General features: G+C 47.4%; 1 protein-coding gene across 1 annotated transcript in view; it reads right to left on the bottom strand.

The window, feature by feature from the left end:
- CSMD1 (CUB and Sushi multiple domains 1) overlaps window positions 1-19,128 on the bottom strand; it is a 1,691,213-nt gene that overhangs the window by 598,591 nt on the left and 1,073,494 nt on the right. Inside the window, exon 10 of the mRNA XM_064477604.1 lies at window positions 16,567-16,774. Within this exon, the coding sequence (XP_064333674.1) occupies window positions 16,567-16,774 (208 nt within the window). The remainder of the gene's footprint in view (window positions 1-16,566; window positions 16,775-19,128) is intronic.

Below are 19,128 nucleotides of genomic sequence, written 5' to 3'. Positions count from 1 at the left end.
GTAGAGCCTTTGGGAGGGAACTGGGTTTAGATGCAGCAACGAGGGTGGCGCCTCCATGATGGGATTAGTATCTTTGTAAGAAGAGACCAGGCTCTCCCCTCTCTGCCCCAGCCTCCCGTGTGAGGACACACGGAGAGGACAGTCACCACCAGCCAGCAAGAGGGCTCTCAACAGGATCCGAACTGGCCCCACCCTGATCTTCGACTTGCCAGCCTCCCGAACTGTGAGCAGTAGATTTCAGGTGTTTGTAAGCCGCCCAGTTTAGGGGACTTTATCTAAGCACCGGAGCTGACTGAGACACTGTGGAGAAGCACCTAAATTTTAGAGACTGTTTGAATTGCAGGCATCATGAAAAAAACCTAGTAAACATAAAGGCTTGTTCCAAAAAGACCATTCACCGCTAATAACAGAACTATCTTCTCAGCCAGCACTGCCGGAGCTAAAACTTCCAAGCTGGGGAGGGCGCCTCACTGGGCTCGTAAACTGCGTACATCACAGAAACGCCCAGGCTCTCCTTGCCAGGCGCATCCGAACCACATCCTCTACCCCCTGATGCCTACTTTTCTCTCTTTCCTTCTTTCTACATTTTTTAAAAATACAAAATTAGCTTCATCAGTGTTGAGTGCTTTGCAATTTATAAAGTACTTTCTAATATATGGTTGAAGGCTGACCCTTTTAAGAATTGTGTGAGCCATGCATTTTATTACCAACCGCTGGCATGCACGGGGACTTCATCGTTTGGAGGAAAGTGAGTTTGCACGGCAGCCGAGCACATGCTAAGGTTATCCTAGGTCATAATTAACATGATCAGGAAGAGACTGCAGGATATGCCTGGATTTCAGATTTAATGTGGTCTTTTATATGTGGTGTATTCCAAGAAGTATAAAACAGCTTTCCCTGCCCTGTGGTCCGGGACACCTCAAGGTTACCGAAGCATCTTTGGCCAAACTTTCGATCAAGTGTCTCTGATCCTCTCTGCTTGTGTTTGCTTCCGCACCTGATGTCGTGGGTTCTCATTTTGTTGCCTGGTTCAACGTTGTGATGGATAAACACACATCCAACTCCTGTTTCCGCTAATTTCTTCCAATTGCCACTTCCCGGGGTACCTAACTTCCGCTGAATTATGCCAATGCTGTCCAGTTTTTTTCTTTTTCGAATAAAAATTCACTAGAGTGACTGCCCATGTTTTCAGAATTTGGATAATTCAGTATCTTCTACTCTCCCTGGATTTTTCTCTAAAGGTCCGTGTGACAAGGTGCGAGGACCTGGAAAAGTTTCTCAACCTTCTTCCACCCTGCAAGCAGGATTCTCAGAAACTGAGGAGACAAACTTCACGATCCTGGTCCTTCGCAGCTGACGCCCCCATGGCTTCCCTGGCCAGAGCTAGTGTCTCTGCAAATCCTTGCAAGAGCTTAGCTTAATTTAAGCTACACTCTTCAGGCTGAAACCCCCACCACAGCACTACAACATCCCTACGGCTTCCACGGGGCTTCCCACAAAGACTGCGTCCCTCCCCTCACCCGGCGCCACGTGACTGCCCACACTAGGGGCCTCTTCATGTTAGACTCTCATGTGCAAACTACGGCTTCCCCACAGTCAACACTGCCCGCCCTGGTAGCTTACCCTGTTTGTGTGCCACATGCTAAGCCACCAGGAGACCAGACAGAAACTGTTGTGAAAGTCCTGCTGGACACACAGCATACCTCAAGAACATGGAGCCCACAAAGGTGTCCCCAGTGGAGGAAACGCAACCTTGTTTACCTCAGTCTTTCAAAACTACTCTGACAACACATTTTACGTTTTACATTTGATCACTGAGGCCAGGGGTGTCCCCCTCAGACTGGTTTTTCATGATCTCTCATGTCATAATTTATCTCTTTGATTCTAAGAGTCCCCCCAAAGCAAGACTGTGAGGCAGTTTATTCAGTCATACATTTGAGGAACACGCAGGAGGGAGCCTTTGGTTGGACCCTCCCTTGCTCATGGGTCGGCAGGTTCAACTACACTCCTACAAGGACTCTGGTTTTATCTGCGAGGCCTCCTGTGCCATAAAGGCAGTCAGAGTTAGCCATGATCCGTGCTCAAGTCAGCGTTCTCGGGATTTAAGGCCCGAGTCTACCTGCATCTGTGGGCTGCATGCTGTTGAGTGATTCCTGCTCTCTTTCTGGGACTTAGTTTTCTCATCTGCAAATGGGGATCATACCTGCACGCACATCATGGGCGGTTGGTGGAGTCAGGTGAGTTACTGCACAGAAGGCACTTCCAGCTGGGGTTTGCACACAGGATCCACACACAGACCCTAACTTATACAATATTGTTACTATTACTCCTTATGATTAAACGCTCCGCCAGAAGCAGAGTCCTGATTCCCCATAGATTATTTTGCTTTATTTAGATCTGTAAGACCCACTGAGAAAGTCACCAGCCGTTAAGAAGTACTACTTTTTAAACCAATCCTATTAGAGAATGTGGGGCAAGGTGCTGCCCAGAGGCCAGACCCCAGCACATGACGCTGGGACCTCTCCGGACGTGGAAAGACAGAGGGGGTAGTGCACACCCGGGGAAAGCTGAGGGAGGAAGAAGGCGATGTAAAGACAGAGAAGGAGGCGGGAGCAGCAGTCGGAAGCTCCGCACGGCCGAAAGGACAGCGGCCATCTCGGTCACAGCTCGCCCAGGCCAGGCACACAGCTCCGCCACCAGCATCCTGCCCTCCCCATCCCCGTGACAGCGCGAAAAGTCCACTTTGCAGATAAAGAAACAGGGCTCAGAGAGCGGCGTTATCAGCCCGAGGAGAGGGAGCCTGCTGAACGGGGGGCTGCGGCTCAGCTCCAGACCCGCTGGCTTCCTTCCCCTGGAGCTCGCAGCGCCCTGCGTGGCCTGCGGCGCCTCCTGCGCCTCCTGCGCCTCCTGCGCCTCCTGCGCCCTCCCACGGCCCCGCCGGGCCCTCCCCGCGTGGGGGCCGCGCTGCCCACGGAAACAGACGGCGTCTTCCCGGGCGACCTCCCGTCCTCCGTGGACGCCTCGCCACGCTGCTGTCCAGCTGCAGGCCGCCCCACCTCAGGCTCGCGTCCCAAGGAGGGCGTTTTCGTGACCAGCCCGTGACTATGGGCCGCGGCTACTCACAGCTAGACTCTCCCTTAGGGGACCTTCGAAGCGTCCCACTGGACAGCCACCTGCAGCTCGCGAGCAAGGAGCAGCCACAGCACAGCCCGGTCCCCATGCCGTCCACCTGCGCCGTCCACCTGCACTTGGGCGACACGATCCAGGCGGTGACACGACACGACACTGAAAAACCAGTGGCGAGCTCCACTTCAGATGCCAGGGTAATGCTCTCACTCAGATGCCACACCTGCACCCAAGGCTCTGAGCCCAACTCCGGCCGCCGCCACAGGGACATGCAGGCCGCAGGCGAGCAGCTGCTCCCCAGGGCGGGATGTCTAATTTCAAAGCCGTTAGTGCCTTTGATTAGAAGACGATAAAGCTACATAAGAGACACATTCACACATGTTTCTACAATGGAATGTAGCTTTCAATAATGAGCAGGGCATTTTGAACCCCAGCACTCTTAAATACAGTATTTTGTTTTGTTCAGCTGGGTACATTAAGAATAAAAGGACCATAGCAAAGCATAGTATTTTAACCTTTAAAGTAAGAAAAAGATATATCCAGAGTTTGATTTGAACAGAGTGCCAATATTTTTCCAAAAAAGACCAATGTGTTTTCTCGGTTCTGGCCTCTGCGTCTGTATTACGTGCACTCGCATGGGCAGGTGTCCATGCGTGTGTGTTAGAGTCCACAGAACAGAAGGGAGGAAACGACAGAAAAGCTTGAGTCAGTGTTTAGAAAATTGATACTTTGTTTCAGGTGTTAGTTGAATTCACATTAGGTCCACAAAAATAACACAAATGAGAATTTGGTGATGATGGGGGGTGAACTATCTGGATATAGAATAACTGACCCCAGTGGGTTGCTCTGCCTTTTGTTTCACTGTATTCATGTCCTTAGCTTTCAAAGCAGTGCAGCTTTTATGTTACTCCGGTGTGACTTGTCATGAAAAATCACACGGTAGACCCTGGGCTCCTCCAGACTTGGGGATACAGAGTGATGGATGTAAATGGGAACTTCCGTGTCCCTTCCCACAGCTGGTGGTAAATTAGAAGGTACCAGAGAAACACTGATGGATTATAAATTAAAGTCCCGTTTTATGCTTTAGGGTACTACCCACTGTGTACAAGACACATTTGCTGAGAATAAATGATTTTTCAAGCAGGCATATCTGTTTCCATTCGTCAGGGTCACATCTCACACTGTGGTTATCTTTCCTTTGTTTATAGAAAGTAAATATACGAATACTTTCTTGTCTGGTCCAACACACACACAAGCGCACACAGACACACGCTTTGGAGTAGAATCACTGCTTAAAAACTACCCACAGCATACGGTTCAAGAGTTAAAGACAACGTGCACTCAATCCCTCACTCGCTTTCCCTGTAAACACTGGTGGGTTCCCGGTAGGAGCGTGGCCACCTTCTAGTGTTTGACACTCTTCCCAAAACAAATGTGTAGACTCATAAAATCTCTGCAAGGTCGCTATTAGGAACATCAGCCTCTGAGAACTAAGTATTTCCCTCAATGCTGAGATCTGTCCCTGGTCTGTCTGGCCCCCAGTTAATTTTTTTATTTTCCAATTCATCACTCTTTCTTCCTTACAACATCTCACACCATTTTGCATAAACTAGAATATTTTTTTCTTTACTAACTCTAGCCTCAACGTTTCTCTAAGCCAGATGCTGCCCCAGTGACTCTTTGCTGTTTCTTGAATTTCCAATTCCTTTCCTATTCCCTTTTATCAAGAGCCCCCTCTAAAACCCAGTATCACACAGCTGGGAGCTACAAGCTGAAATGAGCAGGCTCCCTCAGCTCCTTTTGGACCAGCTGCCTTAGAACATCTTCCAACAGCATTTCCATTTTAAACCACCCTGGTGCTCTGTGACAGCGAGAGGAGAGGCCGAGGGGAGCTGGAAGGGGTTCCGAGCCTCCCTTGTTCGAGCCGAGAGCATCAGGGCTGCTCCATCAGTCACCCCCATGTTTCTGAAAGCTCGGTCTCCTAAAACTCTTCTAGGGTGCTGATTAAAACGGAGATCCCTGAATACACCCAGAAACCCCCGAACTTTCCAGCTACAAGTCCTGGACATTTGGGACATTTGAATTTTTCAAAATTCAGTTCCTAGTTTGAATTGAAACTTGAAACACCTCTGCAGAGCCATCTGCAAAGTCCGGAGCCGGATTTTTCTGGCTGTCAGTGCTCCATCATTTTCCTTCCTCTTTCTACTCCCGTGATCATCAAGTCTTATAAAGTCAGTGTGTCCAGCTCACAGAGTTTTGGAATTGTTTACTATCTCTCATTTCTTCTCTCCCCAATCCATCTAACACACCGAAATCACCTTTATCTTCCTGAAGCACTGATTTTCTTATATCAGCAAATATTAGGAACACTATTAAAATTTTATTAAGAAAAAATAGGGCTGCTGTCAGATATTTTCTTACTGTTCTGTTGAAACAGTGGGTTGCTTTCTCTCATATCAACTACTTCTTGTGCTTTGCCACAGCTGGACTTTTACTTAGCACATCCCATGCCTAAAATAACCACACACGTTTTCTGTCGAGACCCTTTTGTAACAGGGAAGAACCACTCTGACTCCGTATCAGATCTGTGCCTGTGGCTCTAGCCCTGGGCTCTGTTGCCTGTGCTGAGTCCTGCTGGTTCTGCACCTTTTGTAACAGAATGTCGCCTAGAGCCTGAAACACACAGGAGAGCCCACTCTCAGGGCTCTGACCTGTAAGGGCAGGACACCTTCCCATTCACAGAGAGAAGACGGTGCAGGACAGATAATCACACTTGTCTTGTTGGAGGTTTACAGGGACACCAGGACCAGACCCACGCGGACAGCGGCAAGAACAAAGGATTCCGACACCAAGAAGTCTGCAACAACCAACCACACTTTTAGTATGAAAGGGGCCTGAGTTCTGACTTGGGGAAGATGGTTCTCCAGGACACTGGTCCCCCATCTTCTTGGTCTGCCGGCTTTCCCAATGAAGTCGTCATTCCCGCCCCAGCACCTCGTCGCCTAGTTTACTGGCCTGTTGTGCAGTGAGCAAGGGGAGTCTGGACTCGGTAACACTTCCCATTCTTAGGACCCACGTCAAATCTTGACTTTCCTGTGAAATATTCTTTGGTGACCTCGCTAGGGAATTCCTTCTCCTTCCTCAGAACCTGACTATGCTCTCTCTACCTCGATTGCTAGCCTGTCATGGTTCACACACAGCGTGTTAATCGTGACGGCTACAATTCACTGAGTATCTCTGTGCCACGTCCCGTGACAGGTTTCTGACCCACATTTTAATCTTCGCCCAGCATGGTACGTGTCATTCACCTCATTTAATGGTCAGGAAACAGAAACTCTGGGAGTTTGAATCACTGATCCAAATTTCCTGGCTACAGCGAGGAAAAATACAGTTCTTAACCCACCATCCCTCTCACGCCAAGGCCTGCTCTCTTTCACCGATCTGAGCAGAACTAAGGAAGGGTTACTAAGGACTTTGCTGACACAGCACAAGAGAAGATTTCCCAGAAAGGAAAAGGGATTGAAGGCAAGGCGAGAAGAAACAGCAAGCTGGAATCAAGGCACCATCGGTTTAAAATCAAGGCAAAGCAGAATGTAAGTCTTGCTGGAGCTCAGGTCAGGCCAGCACGTGCGACGTGCCAAGAAGCAGAGCCTTGTCCAAACCCAGAGCCCCAGGTAGCGATCTGCACCCGCCAAGGACACGCCCCATGGTCAGCTACGTTCAGGGGGCTGCAACCTCCTCTGACCGATCTCGGAGGCGCACTGCCCAGTAAGACACTACTAGGCTAAGAAACTGCTGGCAAAGGAACCTGTTCAACTTCTTAACCCATTGCTCTCCAGAAGAGTTCAGAACAATTTTATTTTCGTTGCACAACTATTAATAGACTGGAAACACGCTAATATAAAAACATACAGAAGCCACTGAAACACAGTGTTCCTTTTTCTTCAGACCCTACCCCCCCCCCCCCCAATCTCTGAGTCACTGGCTCCACAGCCGAGCTGGTTCACATAATTAAATCAGAATCTCTGAGAAGTGAGGCCCAGTTAACTCTGATGTGAAGCCCAAATTGGAAACTCAATGATGGCCCAGTCTTCCCAGATCAGCTCCATTTTGCGCCCACAGCCTGTTATAAAATTGTAAGAGGTTTTTCAACAAAGACCACAAAGTGTATATTCTCATACTCTGAAAGAGAACTAAAAAGTTGTTTATTTTTCAAGGAAACTTGAAATTATTATTAAAATTATTTTCCAGCTTTATTGAGGCCTAAATTATATAGCTGTCACATGTCCAGCATGATAATGATGACATTACGTCCACATCATGAAATACGGTATTAACCACAATCAAGTTAATTATCACATCCATCCCATCATGTTACACAGTTCCTGTGTGTGTGGTGAGAATCCTTAAGTTCTGTTTTCTTAGCAAAAAGGAAAAAAACCTCAAAAACAGTATGGAGGCTCCTCAAAAAATTAAAAATAGAACTCGCACATGATTTAGCAAGCCCACTTCTGGGCATGAGACCAAAAGAAATGAAGTCAGTATCTCAAAGAGATACCTACTCCCCTGTGCTTGCTGCAGCATTATTCACAACTGCCAAGACATGGGACCAGCCTAAGAGTCCACCTACGGATAAGCTGATGGAGAAGATGTCACACACACACACACACACACACACACACACACACACACACACAGGAGTATCATTCAGCCATAAAAAGAAAGAAATCCCACCGTTTGTGACAACGTGAATGGACCTGGAGGGCATTCTGTTAAGTGAAATAAGTCAGAGAAAGGCAAACACCGTATGATCTTACTTATATGTAGAATCTAAATTAAAAAACAAAAACAGTAGAACTCATACAAGCAGAGAGTAGGATGGTGCTGGCCAGGGGCTGGAAGGTGGGGGGCCTGGGGGTCGGTCAAAGGGCATGAATTCCAGTTGCCAGATGAGTAAGCTCTGAGGCTCTAACGCACTGTGGTAACTATAGTTAGCAAGGCTGTCTTGTATACTTGAAATTCAATTAGTTATTGCTGTGGCTAGCTCGCTGTCCACTGTCTGCAACAAAGACTCTAGACCCTCACTTGCTCGTCTGACCCCCAGACCAGGGGCACCCACATCACTGGGAGGCTTGTTTGCAACACAGGGTCTCAGCACCTTCCCCAGATCTGCCGAGTCATCATCTGCATTTTCAGAAGGTCCCAGTTGATTCCTACACACGATACATTTGAGAGGCGCTGGACTGGCGCCTGTCACGATTTCCGGTGCGTTTTATGGACTTAAAAAGTTTGCTAAACAGACTGATACGTACGTCACTACAAATTCTATGGTTCTCACATTACATTTTTACTCAGCTGTCTGCTTTTAATAGTATAATGACCTGGGTGTGTGGAGCACTTGGATTTTCAAGAAACTGAACGGTGTACATGACAATATCCCTGAATATTAAAAGTGAGTCACTGTGTTCAAACACATCACCAAAAACCAACAGGGGTCAGCTTTTCTTTTAAAACCACATTCTTACTGTGGTTTTATTTTCACAGAAGTTCACTGCAAAGATCAGACACAGGTTTTAAAGGTTCAGCATAGAAGAAACGGTGCTTTTATCACTAAAAAAAAAATTGAGGGTTATTTGCTAAAAATAGCCTTTTAAAACTAAATAAAGGTTAAAAACAAAATCGTAGGATTCAAAAAAAAAGTTCTCCACTTCAGAAGAGGACGGTCATGTCCTCAGGTGGAGCTCTGCGCTGTCCCTGACACCTCCTTAGCGTGATGCACGTGCAGCGACTCACAGACATCTCTGCACTTCGCCCGACAAGCAGCCCCTCATTTGCTCCACGTAACAGGGCTCCGGGGGCTGTCAGGGCCGTTTCCACCTTCCGGAGAAGGACCTGGGGTGTCAAGCAAACCCGCTCAAAGTTATCAAACTCACAAGGTGCAAAACCAAGGCCAGAGCCTGAACCAGCAGCCTCGGCTCAGCTACGGGTCCAAGCTGCCCGCTGACGGAGAGAGAAGGGAGAAGTAAGGGGGCCCCGGCCCCCACTGCCCCAGCCAGCCAGGGACAGCGTCGCCGGAGGCAGTGGGGGCCGGGCCAGTCACCGCGCCCCGCACGGCGAGTTGCGTGCTGCCGCCAGGACGCGGTGCTCTCACCCCAGCAACAGGGAGCACCAGGGGACGGCCCCAGTTCCAGCGATCCCAGAGTATAATTCACTAAAGTAAAAACCTCCAAGATACATACTTTTTGTAAGAAATGATGGACTATCATTCTCTAAAGGGTTTCAAATCAGAACGACTTACGCGCTTTGGTTTATGAAGGTCAAAAGATGGGGAAGGTTAACGTTTCTGGCCACTGCTCACGGAAAGGGCTCCCCGTGGCACGTGCCCACTGGACAAAACCCACGCAACAAAGCGTCACACCTGTCCGAGAAGGATCGGGTGGCACAGAACTCTCATCCTCCTAACCAGTCCTCCGTGAAACTGTACAGACTTTAAGAAGAAAGGGAAAATTAGATAGAGTTTTGAGAGAAACTTTAAATGCAGATATCAAAGCGCACAATGGCAACGCCATGGCGCACAAGCCGGCTGATTCGGGGAATAAATGGAAGTCCGTGGCCGGTATTTGAGAATGACTGAAACAGAATTTGCACAACGGCCTCTTAAAAGGCAGGGTGTTTTTAAAAGGCAAATTTATTTAACAGTGTTAATTTAATTGCAATTTTGTTTCCTGGACCAAAAAACCACATACAAAAAGAGAGAGGTGTAACTACAAAAAAAACCCCCAAAACCCAGATATTTTGTATTTTGTCAAATGAATGTATACTCCTGAAGGGGAACATTTTTCCATCGCCTGCAACATAGATAATTTAGGATTTCTTTTTGAATAAAGTCAGGTGGAGCGGCGGGGGCTGCACACGACAAGAAAAGTGGCCACACGGAGCTGAGTTTCCGGGGCGGGGCGCCCGGGCTCGGGGCGGAGCCGCTCTGGGACCCTCCCGGGCCAACCATCCTTCCCGCTGGCTCCGCCCAGCGGGAGCAGGAGTGCTTTTCCTTTCTTTGTCGTGCCTTAGCCTGGTCATTTTGCATGCATGCTGTCCTAGGGTAAAGTGAGACAGTTTATCCACAGCTACCACCATGAAATAAAGTATATAAATTTCCTACGTTCAAAATATTTGTTAATGAAAATAAATTGTTTTTAACTTCATCGACTGTATCTATTTGGGATCCCCCTACCGATTTCAGCCAGAGTGAGAGCTGCCTAAGGCGAGCGCTGCGACGAGCCACTTCCGGGCAACGGAACGGCCCCAGGGCACCGACTGGCCAGCCCACCCCCCTCCCTCAAAGGACGCGTCACGGTACGGAGACCGTCACCTTGGGTAGGTCTGCCTGGACGGCCTGGGATACCGAAGCAGCCAAAGGTTCCTACCAGCCCGTCTGGGAGAGCCTCCTTTTCTCCTCAAGACGAAGTCCAGGACAAGGGAGACCCCTCTTTCAGTGTCTGCTACAGAGGGTGCCTTTTAGGTGAACAGGGAGGGAATTAAGTACCTTGAAACTTAGACCCGATTGAAAGCTTTTGCAAGCACAGCCTGCCTGCCCGCCTGGCTCAGCCGCGCTGTCTCCAGGGGCTCCTTTGCTGGGTAAGTGGCCCAGGGGAGCCAGCTGCCAACGGGCGAGGCAAAGAGATGCAGAGAGCGGACGTGACTCTGTCACGGGCAAAGCGGAGGGTCACCCAATCTGTTCAGGTACAGGAAGTGTCATCTGGACGATGCCTGTGAGAGAACATCCTAGGTCAGGTCAGAAACCCGACTCTGTAGAACTGGCTGTTACTGGGCAAAGCGCCCTTCATCTCCTGATGGAGTTTGGAGGGTCTGGGGTGGCGCAGGCTGGCCCCCCTTCCCACCACTGGTAACGTCAGTGAGTCAGGGGCGTAGGTGAGGAGCTTAGCACTTACCAGGCCGGCAGTGCCTTCATGATGCACACCGTTTCAGAAGCTTTATAATGTCCGTTCTTGTATTGATACTTAAAACTCTGCATAACAAATACGTTCAGATTTATCACCTTACTTTACATCTAATAACACGGAAAAAGGAGACTTTGAAAGAGGGGGTGAGGAGTCACTAGCCCAGAGTAACAGGGCCAGATCCAGCCCGGAAGTGACCTCGTGCTTCCCCTGAGGTCCCCGAGGCCAGACATCACTGAAGTAATTGGGGGATGACACCGGAGGGCAACGCACCACTTTTACGTCCCTGACTTACAGACACAGTCAGACAGAGGGGGCAGTCTAGCCTGGGGCCGCGCTGCCTTGGTCCCCGTGCGCCGCCTGGGGGCCGCGGGGGCCGGCAGTTCGCCCTCTGCCTGGGCTTCCGCCGCCCGGCACGTGGCAGTCCTTACTGGATGCTAGTAGTCAGTGCAGGTTGCTGTTTTTTTTTTTTTTTTTTTTTTTTTTTTTAAGAAAAATACATCATTCAAAGAAATGTTCAGAGAAAGATATGATTAAAAGCAGGGTTTAGGGAAAGGGCGACAATAAATCACGCTAATGATGGCCTTCCACCTCTAGCGAGGCGTGGAGGCCCAAGAGCAGAACCCCGTGCCTTCAGATATATCCGCACGCGTGCACTCCTATGGTACCTGTTTGTGTCATCTTTGCTCCCACAGAAATGCCGAGGTGCACACATCACAGCAGGCTTGTGTAACGTGATGACTGAATTTAACTTTAAAGTGGGAAATATGAGAGAAGGGAAACCAATTATTGCAGTAGGTGGCAACGGGGCGGTGTAATATTACGGCCTCCTCCTCATGCCTGAATGAGGCCATTGCCCTTCTAGACTAAGGTGACCAGAGTGGAGGAGGTCAAGGTCACAGGAACAGAAAGGCTGCAAACAGTCACAGGTCGGAGGCAAAAGGAGAGAAATAACTCGGTGCCATGAGTCCCCAGGACCAAGTTCTAGAGCAGACAGAGGACATCAGCAGGACAGCAGGGGACATCCGCACCAGGTCTGCATGCCGGCCCGGGTCGGCGCGCGCACCCGGGTCTCTGTACTGACAGCACACAGACGTGACTCTTAGGGGGAGCTGGGCTGGGTGATACAGCAACTCTCTGAGCTGGTTTTTACAAATTCTCTGTGAAATAATTTTAGAGTGAAAAGTCAACAAATAAAATGAGGCGGGAGGGGAAGGGGCTTCCCTCCCTGTACCCTGGGCAGGTGGGCGGAAGCACTGACTTCAGAGAATCTATCGCTCTGCGTCCGCCTCAATAATCCATCCTCATTAGAAATTAAATACACACCAAGTCCATTATCAATTAAGTGACAAGCTGGAACAACACCGCAGGTGCTGATCGACCCTTCAAGGGTTCTCTGAAGCTCACTCAGCCTCTCCAGTCCCTTTGAAGTTCTGTTTTGGCTTCAGCGAGTCACCGATGAGAGTGATTGAACAGTGAAGTTGTGCCCGATGAATGGGTTTTATTCTGATGGCCTGTGACTCAGTCACTGATGGTTATTAAGAGTCGGATGCATTTAAGTAAGTTTGGGGGCACATTTTAAACACGTTTATTGTTCCCTGTTTTCTTTCCTTCTCTACCCTGCACACACTCTGTCACAAAGTGGGGTGGGTAAATGGCCCTTGTTGTGCAAGTACATATTGTAAAGACAGTAAATCCTCGCTTCCTTGTTTCTTGTCAAGACTCCGTGTCCCTAATCCTTTCACCACCATGTCTTCATTCAGAAAGACAGCAGGCTGACCCAAGTGAAACCACTTTTCTTTCTTCTTGATCGTTCCGGAATTAGGAGCAACACGCTACCCCATCAAATCACTTCAGAAAGAAAGATGCGTCGCTAGCGTCACTGTTAACCATGTTTTTAATTGCAGGAAAAACTCCAATTATTAGACCGTGTTGCAGACAACTAGACAGGGCAGCTCTCTGCTACGGGAGGGTGTTGCCAGGAGGCCAATCTGTACAAAATTAGAATCTGAATAGTAAAAAGAAAAAAAAATTCAGCCTCATCTCATCTCCAGTCAGGTTTAGGTGACAACCACCTCCATGTTTAACATATGGATAATTCTGGTGCATTACATCACCCCCCACTTTCAGACTGCCTCTACTGTAGCCATGGCAACTCATACATCAAACATAGCTGGGTTGGTAATTTCTCTCCAAATTAAACGGAAATAAGGCTAATCCTGTTACTGTTCTTAACAATTTTCCAAGTAGCTTTTTTTTCAGAATGCCCTTGTTCATATAGCCTGTCTTCTAAAAACAGATTATTGGGAAATTATGTGTATGTGTGCACTCTCTCTACTCGGAGCCATTACTGTTGTCCCACTGTCCCTGCCATGTGACCTTGTGCCTGAGAGGAGGCATGCCCACCCACACGGCCACTTAGTATTTTTCTTGTAATTCCAGGATGCAAACTTTTAAATATACCAATTTGGACCATTAAACATTTCAGGCACTGTCACTCTAAAATTGCAGTGAAATGATAGTTTTTTTTGTTTTTTTTTTTAAGAAAAGCCAGATTATGCATTTATATAAATCTCAAAAGGTACTTCAGGTGATTCTGGTTTATATTGTAAATGTGCCCGTGTAGGTTTCAAGAATTATTTAGGAAAACCATCTTTTCCTTTCCAGCTTCTCAGGAAGAGTAATTGAAAAGATGAGCGTTCCATTTAAAAGTGGTCCTACGGCCCTGTCAAGAGATTTCTCTTTGTAATTGTGATAAACACTAAATGTCTCCCCCAAAAGCTCTGTCTTCCCTGACTCTCCCGCTGCAGCCTGTGTGCTAATTGCTTCTCAACTGGCCAAACTCCTCTACGCTGGTTACCTTCCCAAGGCTTTAGGGTCCAACCCACAGCCCCAGAAACAGAGAAGAGGGCAGTAGGCTCAGACTCGGACTGTCCTGTTTGGGGACACGGTTGGAATTACAGTGAAAAGAACTTGTAATCAGGGCTCAGAGGCCATCTGGTCGACCTCCAGCTCTGCACCAGCTCCCTCAGCTTTGCCATCTCTTGTCCTCTGTGCCTCTCAGCTTCTTCACCAATAAAGGGTAAATAACACTAATAGTGACCCCACACGGCTCTTGTGCAAAGCCAACAGGACAATGCAAATCATACCAAGAGTATAATTATCAACAACTCTACCTGTCTGATAACGACTATCGAAAGACACAGATCATGTTGAACCAACAGGCAACCCAGCTTTTCAGACCAGAAGGCACACGGCGTCAATGTCCCACTGACAGCTTTTCCAACAACTGCCCAATTCTCTCCTATTTGCTCCCAGATCATCCATCTTGGTGTTCAGGCAAACACCCGGAGGGCTTTCAGAGAGCTGGGAAATATCTTCCAGCCTGAATCCAGGCACCAGGATTTAGAACACTCACACCCCATCTGCACACACTCTTCTGAGTCTGTTGTTGAAGTAGTGGGGACACGTGTCAGGGGGAAGGAGAGACAGAGATAAAATAGAAGGAGAGAACACAAGAGAAATCAACATGGATGGAAAAAGAAGAAATGTCTGACATGAAACCAAATCAAACAGCATCACCTAAGTCCTGCTGGCCACCGAATACGGAGACGTGAGTGAGGAGGTCCACCTCCCCAGGAGTGAATCACAGTGTGTGTGGGACGTCCTTCTGCAGGACAGTGCTTCATCTTGACGGGCACCGCTGCTTGGCATCCCTATTTTTCTCTCAGAGTTTGATATGGACATTTGTACCTTAAAGTTTCCTTTCTTCCATAAATGAAGTTTGTTTGGCAAAAGCTGTCCTGATCACGGATTCTCCATTCTTTGTCCAACAAGCTTCCCTTTTTTCTCTCTCTCCCAACCTGACATCTCACCAGCAAGGTGACGCCCATGGTCTCCAGAACTTCTCACAACTAAGACCTTTACCATTAGTCATTGAATTTCTGAGAATCACGCACCATATATTTTGCATTGCGATGATTTTGTGAAAACCAGAACAAAGTAATGTTCAAGCCAGGAGAGTGCTGGAACGTTGACTCATTGACAGTGACTGACCGGCAAGGAACCCAGTAGAAGTTGAATGAATTTATGTAGAAGTTCATTTAGCATAACCCCTTTCTATAAACACAGCTAAAATGGTTTGTCCAAGGTCACCCAGACAACTGGGACAGAACCTGGAGTAGAATCTAGGATGTCCAACTATCAGTTTGGTACCTGTGTCCACAAACTCTGATGTAACAAAACATGAGACAGACAATCATATATACCAGTCCTCGTGCACTTCCAGTTAAACTGCACGGCAAAAAATAAGCAAAATGGTAACCTTGCTCCGTCTAAAAGTACTGCTCAGATGAATGAAATCTAAAACAAAGGTCATAGACGCAAGTGGTTATTTTTCTTTTAAGTTCAGTAACATTTAACATAAGAACAATGAAACGAACGAAAGGAAATGACGTAATCTATAAATAGGCATCCTCTACTTTGAGTCTTGAGCCTTGGAAAATAAAGTAAGATTCAACTTTGATAACTGGCTTGAAGCAGGTGATCTGACCTATGACACGTTTCAGGTTTGGTATCTTTAACCTTCAGTCTCTGTGCTGAAACGCAAACGTAAACCTACAGAAATACTCAAAGTCATTCATTCATCTTCTCCTCTACCAGTACAGGAGCGGCCAACATCTCCTCTGTTCCAGCTTAACTGGAACCCACATATACCCAAGTTTGCTTATAGTTCAAGACCTGAAATATGTGCCTCTCAGCAGGTTTTAAAATGCTAAAAAATTAAATAATGAAAACAAACATAAACATTTCGACCGACAACTAATTACTTAATTTGAGGCAGACTCTGAGCCTTTAAACATCTGTTCTTCTCATTCTCCCTTCTCAATTGTTCCTACAGACACAACTTACTCTTGCGACAAACACCATAAACCAGAGGCTGCCAAGGGTTAGAGCTGGTTTTCTTTGGTCGCCACCAGCACACACACCACACAGCTCCTGGTCAGCTGACCGGCTTCACGTGTATAACGGGTCAGTATCTATGGGTCGCCTGTGACCCTCACAGGTGGGCATGTGATTTGGTGCAGCGTTTTCAGGGAGGAAAACAAATACGCAATCACGCATCTGCAGCAGAGTAAATGACGGGGAACATGACATTTTAAAATCTCCACCATCTAAAAATATCTGTTTGCTCTGAATCAGCTCCAGACCAAATCCAAAACTAACTCGGCTCACTTAGCTGCCATCTTCCATGTATGTCGCTTTGGAAGAGTCCAAAATGAGGACACAGGAAGTTCCGGGGCCCAAGGGGCAGACAACACCTCAGCTCCAAACACCAGCACGCAGACACCTTAGAAACTTTGAAATCAGCCGCCGTGGAGACAGCCCTCCAGCAGCCAAACCAGCAGGGCAAGGAGGGAACCCCGATTTTCTAACGCTTGTTACGGGAAACGGGGAAGCACGTTCCTCGTCCAGAACTCACCAGATGGACGGTGCTTCTGTCCCGCTGATCTCCAAGAAGTCGTACCCTTCTTCCAGCTGGAAGTCCGTGAAGACCACAGCGATGGTGTCCCCGGGTTCTGCCAGGATGGTCCACGTGCAGTCTGCGTTGTTTTCGTACTCGGAGGGGAAGTGCGGGCTGGAAATGGTGCTGCTGGTCCCGCGTAGGGTCCCTCCGCAGGCCCCCTCAGCTGCAAGGACACAGGTGAAGGAAAACGTGATTTAAGGTGGCCTGATACTCAAGCACGCCCACAACGTGTCACTCAGTCAGGGGCAGATATTTTCTGAGCCCCCAAACTGAGACACGCTCTGTGACAAAGGGTTTCTTCTTAGTTGTTAGCTTCGTTCTACGGAAAGAGTTAGAAAGTCTGCCAAGCATACCGCATTGTTAACTGAGCTGCCCTCACACAAGGCAGCGGAATTGTGTCTCTTCTGAACGCTGAAATGTGCTGTCACTCGACACTTGACTCTCACAGACAGCTTAATAGTATTTTCAAAGATTTTCTCTGAATCTTAGAAGACAAATAAATTGGAAACATTTTGAGCCTTAAAAGTATGTGGCCATCTTTTCCTCGTTTCTTTGATACCTGGCTTTGAAAATACAGTGATCTTTAAAGAAGTAGTGGCCTTAATCTTTATTTCCTGTAGAGTCTGGATTGTGCAGTTAGTTTTGAATTTCAGATAAGTTCTTGACTAATATGATAACAGAAACACATCAATTCACAAAAAGGCTCTGAGCAGAAGGAGCTGCATGCAAACTTAAAATGAAATATCTTGGAAAAGTGACAAGGCAAAGGTCTGTCAGACACAATACATTTAGGATACACATTAGCATAGGAATACATACTGTTTTGAAGAGAAATGGAGCTTATAAAAGTTTCCACAGAATAAACACTAGATGCCGTTCAATTTACATAATCATCTGTTACAAAACGATGCGTACAGAGCAAACTGCAGTGCAGGGCAGGTGAGTGTTTGTAAAATAACATGTTTGAAGACACGTCTATAAATACTGTTACTCCCCTCCCCCCCTCCCTCTTTCTTCCTTCCTTCCTAGCAGATGATACCAGCAAAGAGTATACAGCTGGCCCTCCGTAACTGCAGGGTCTGCACCCTGAGGTTCAACAATGGATAATACATTAAAAGGTTCCAGAAAGTTCCTAACAGCAAAATTTAAGTTTGCTGCCTGCCAACCGCTATTTACACTTCCTTTGTGTTAGGTATTGTAAGTATTCCAGAAATGACGTAAAGTTTCCAGGAGGATGTGTGGAGGTTTTATGCAAATACTGTGCCATTTTATGTAAGGGACTTGAGCATCCTTGGGTTTTGGCATCTGCAGGAGGTCCTGGAAACAATCTCCCATGGACACTGAGGGAGGATGGCATTTAACAATTAGGGACATCAGTGATGCAGTTTGAGTGATACAAAATCAGCCTGTTGCCAAAATGGGGACATTTGTCTTTGGCAGCTTGTGAAACTAGACAGCTACACAAAATCACCTGGAACCGAGATTTACATTGGCTATTGATGAAATAATTGTGTATATAAGCATATCACACACTTAAAAATAAAGATACCTCTATAGGAATAGTTTTTATATATGAACACATCACATACACGATCAGTAACACATACTATAACACAAAAATATAATACAATGTATATCCTATTTAATATGTGGAGTTTGTTTACCTAATTTTGTTACAGTGTCCACACGTCGCCATCTGTGTATGAGAACAGATGCAGAACAGAAGTCACAGACGTCTTACTGTATAAAAAGACACAATGTCACAGGCAAGCACGCTTAAAAGTTTTCAAATCCAGGGCAGGTGGACGATTAAATGAAATACAGTAACTTAAATCTGACAGCCAAGATGGCAGAAATGGTTTATAATTCAACCTGCTGGCAAGCAGTTCCCCTTCACGAGAGTTAGTGGAGAGAAACTGGTACCAAATTATTCCGGATCCTTGAAACTGGAACCTATGCACTGAAGCACTGTTTATGATTTAAAGGATTCTGACACAGGTATACTTGTGAGCAAAACAGAGTCTAAACTTAGACTAAGAGTGAACAGGAGAAGGGGTGCCCTGGGTTCTTTGGGAAAACACTTTGCCAACGTTGACCAGACAGAGGTGACATTAAACCGCTTGGACGAGGTACACAGGGACACCCAACATCAGCCACCACGTCAGCTGTCCCTCCGAGCAGGACCCTGGACTTCCTGCCCTGCAGCCGTGACCCCCTGGTGGCCCCACTGCTGGAAGGGCTGATGACCTGCAGAAGGTGTCTACAGGGCTGGGGTGACATGGTCTTCCTGGGGACTCCAGGAAGTGAATATAGATTAACTAGTATGTGGATGCTCAGTATTTTAACAGGTGGCAGAGCTGTACTGGTATCTGCCAGCTGCTAGCAGCCCTGATTCACTGACCAGAGCTCTCAGCAGCACGTCTCCCTTCTGTTTAAAATGAGCATCACTGAACTGGGTAACCTCCAGCATCTCACACTGTGAACCTACGACTCTAAGAATTCGGACACCGAGTACCC

Source organism: Camelus dromedarius, chromosome 22, assembly GCF_036321535.1.
Source record: "Camelus dromedarius isolate mCamDro1 chromosome 22, mCamDro1.pat, whole genome shotgun sequence".
Lineage (NCBI taxonomy): Eukaryota > Metazoa > Chordata > Mammalia > Artiodactyla > Camelidae > Camelus > Camelus dromedarius.
The sequence above is the reverse complement of the archived record's forward strand: the minus strand, read 5'-3'. Positions and strand labels throughout refer to the sequence as shown.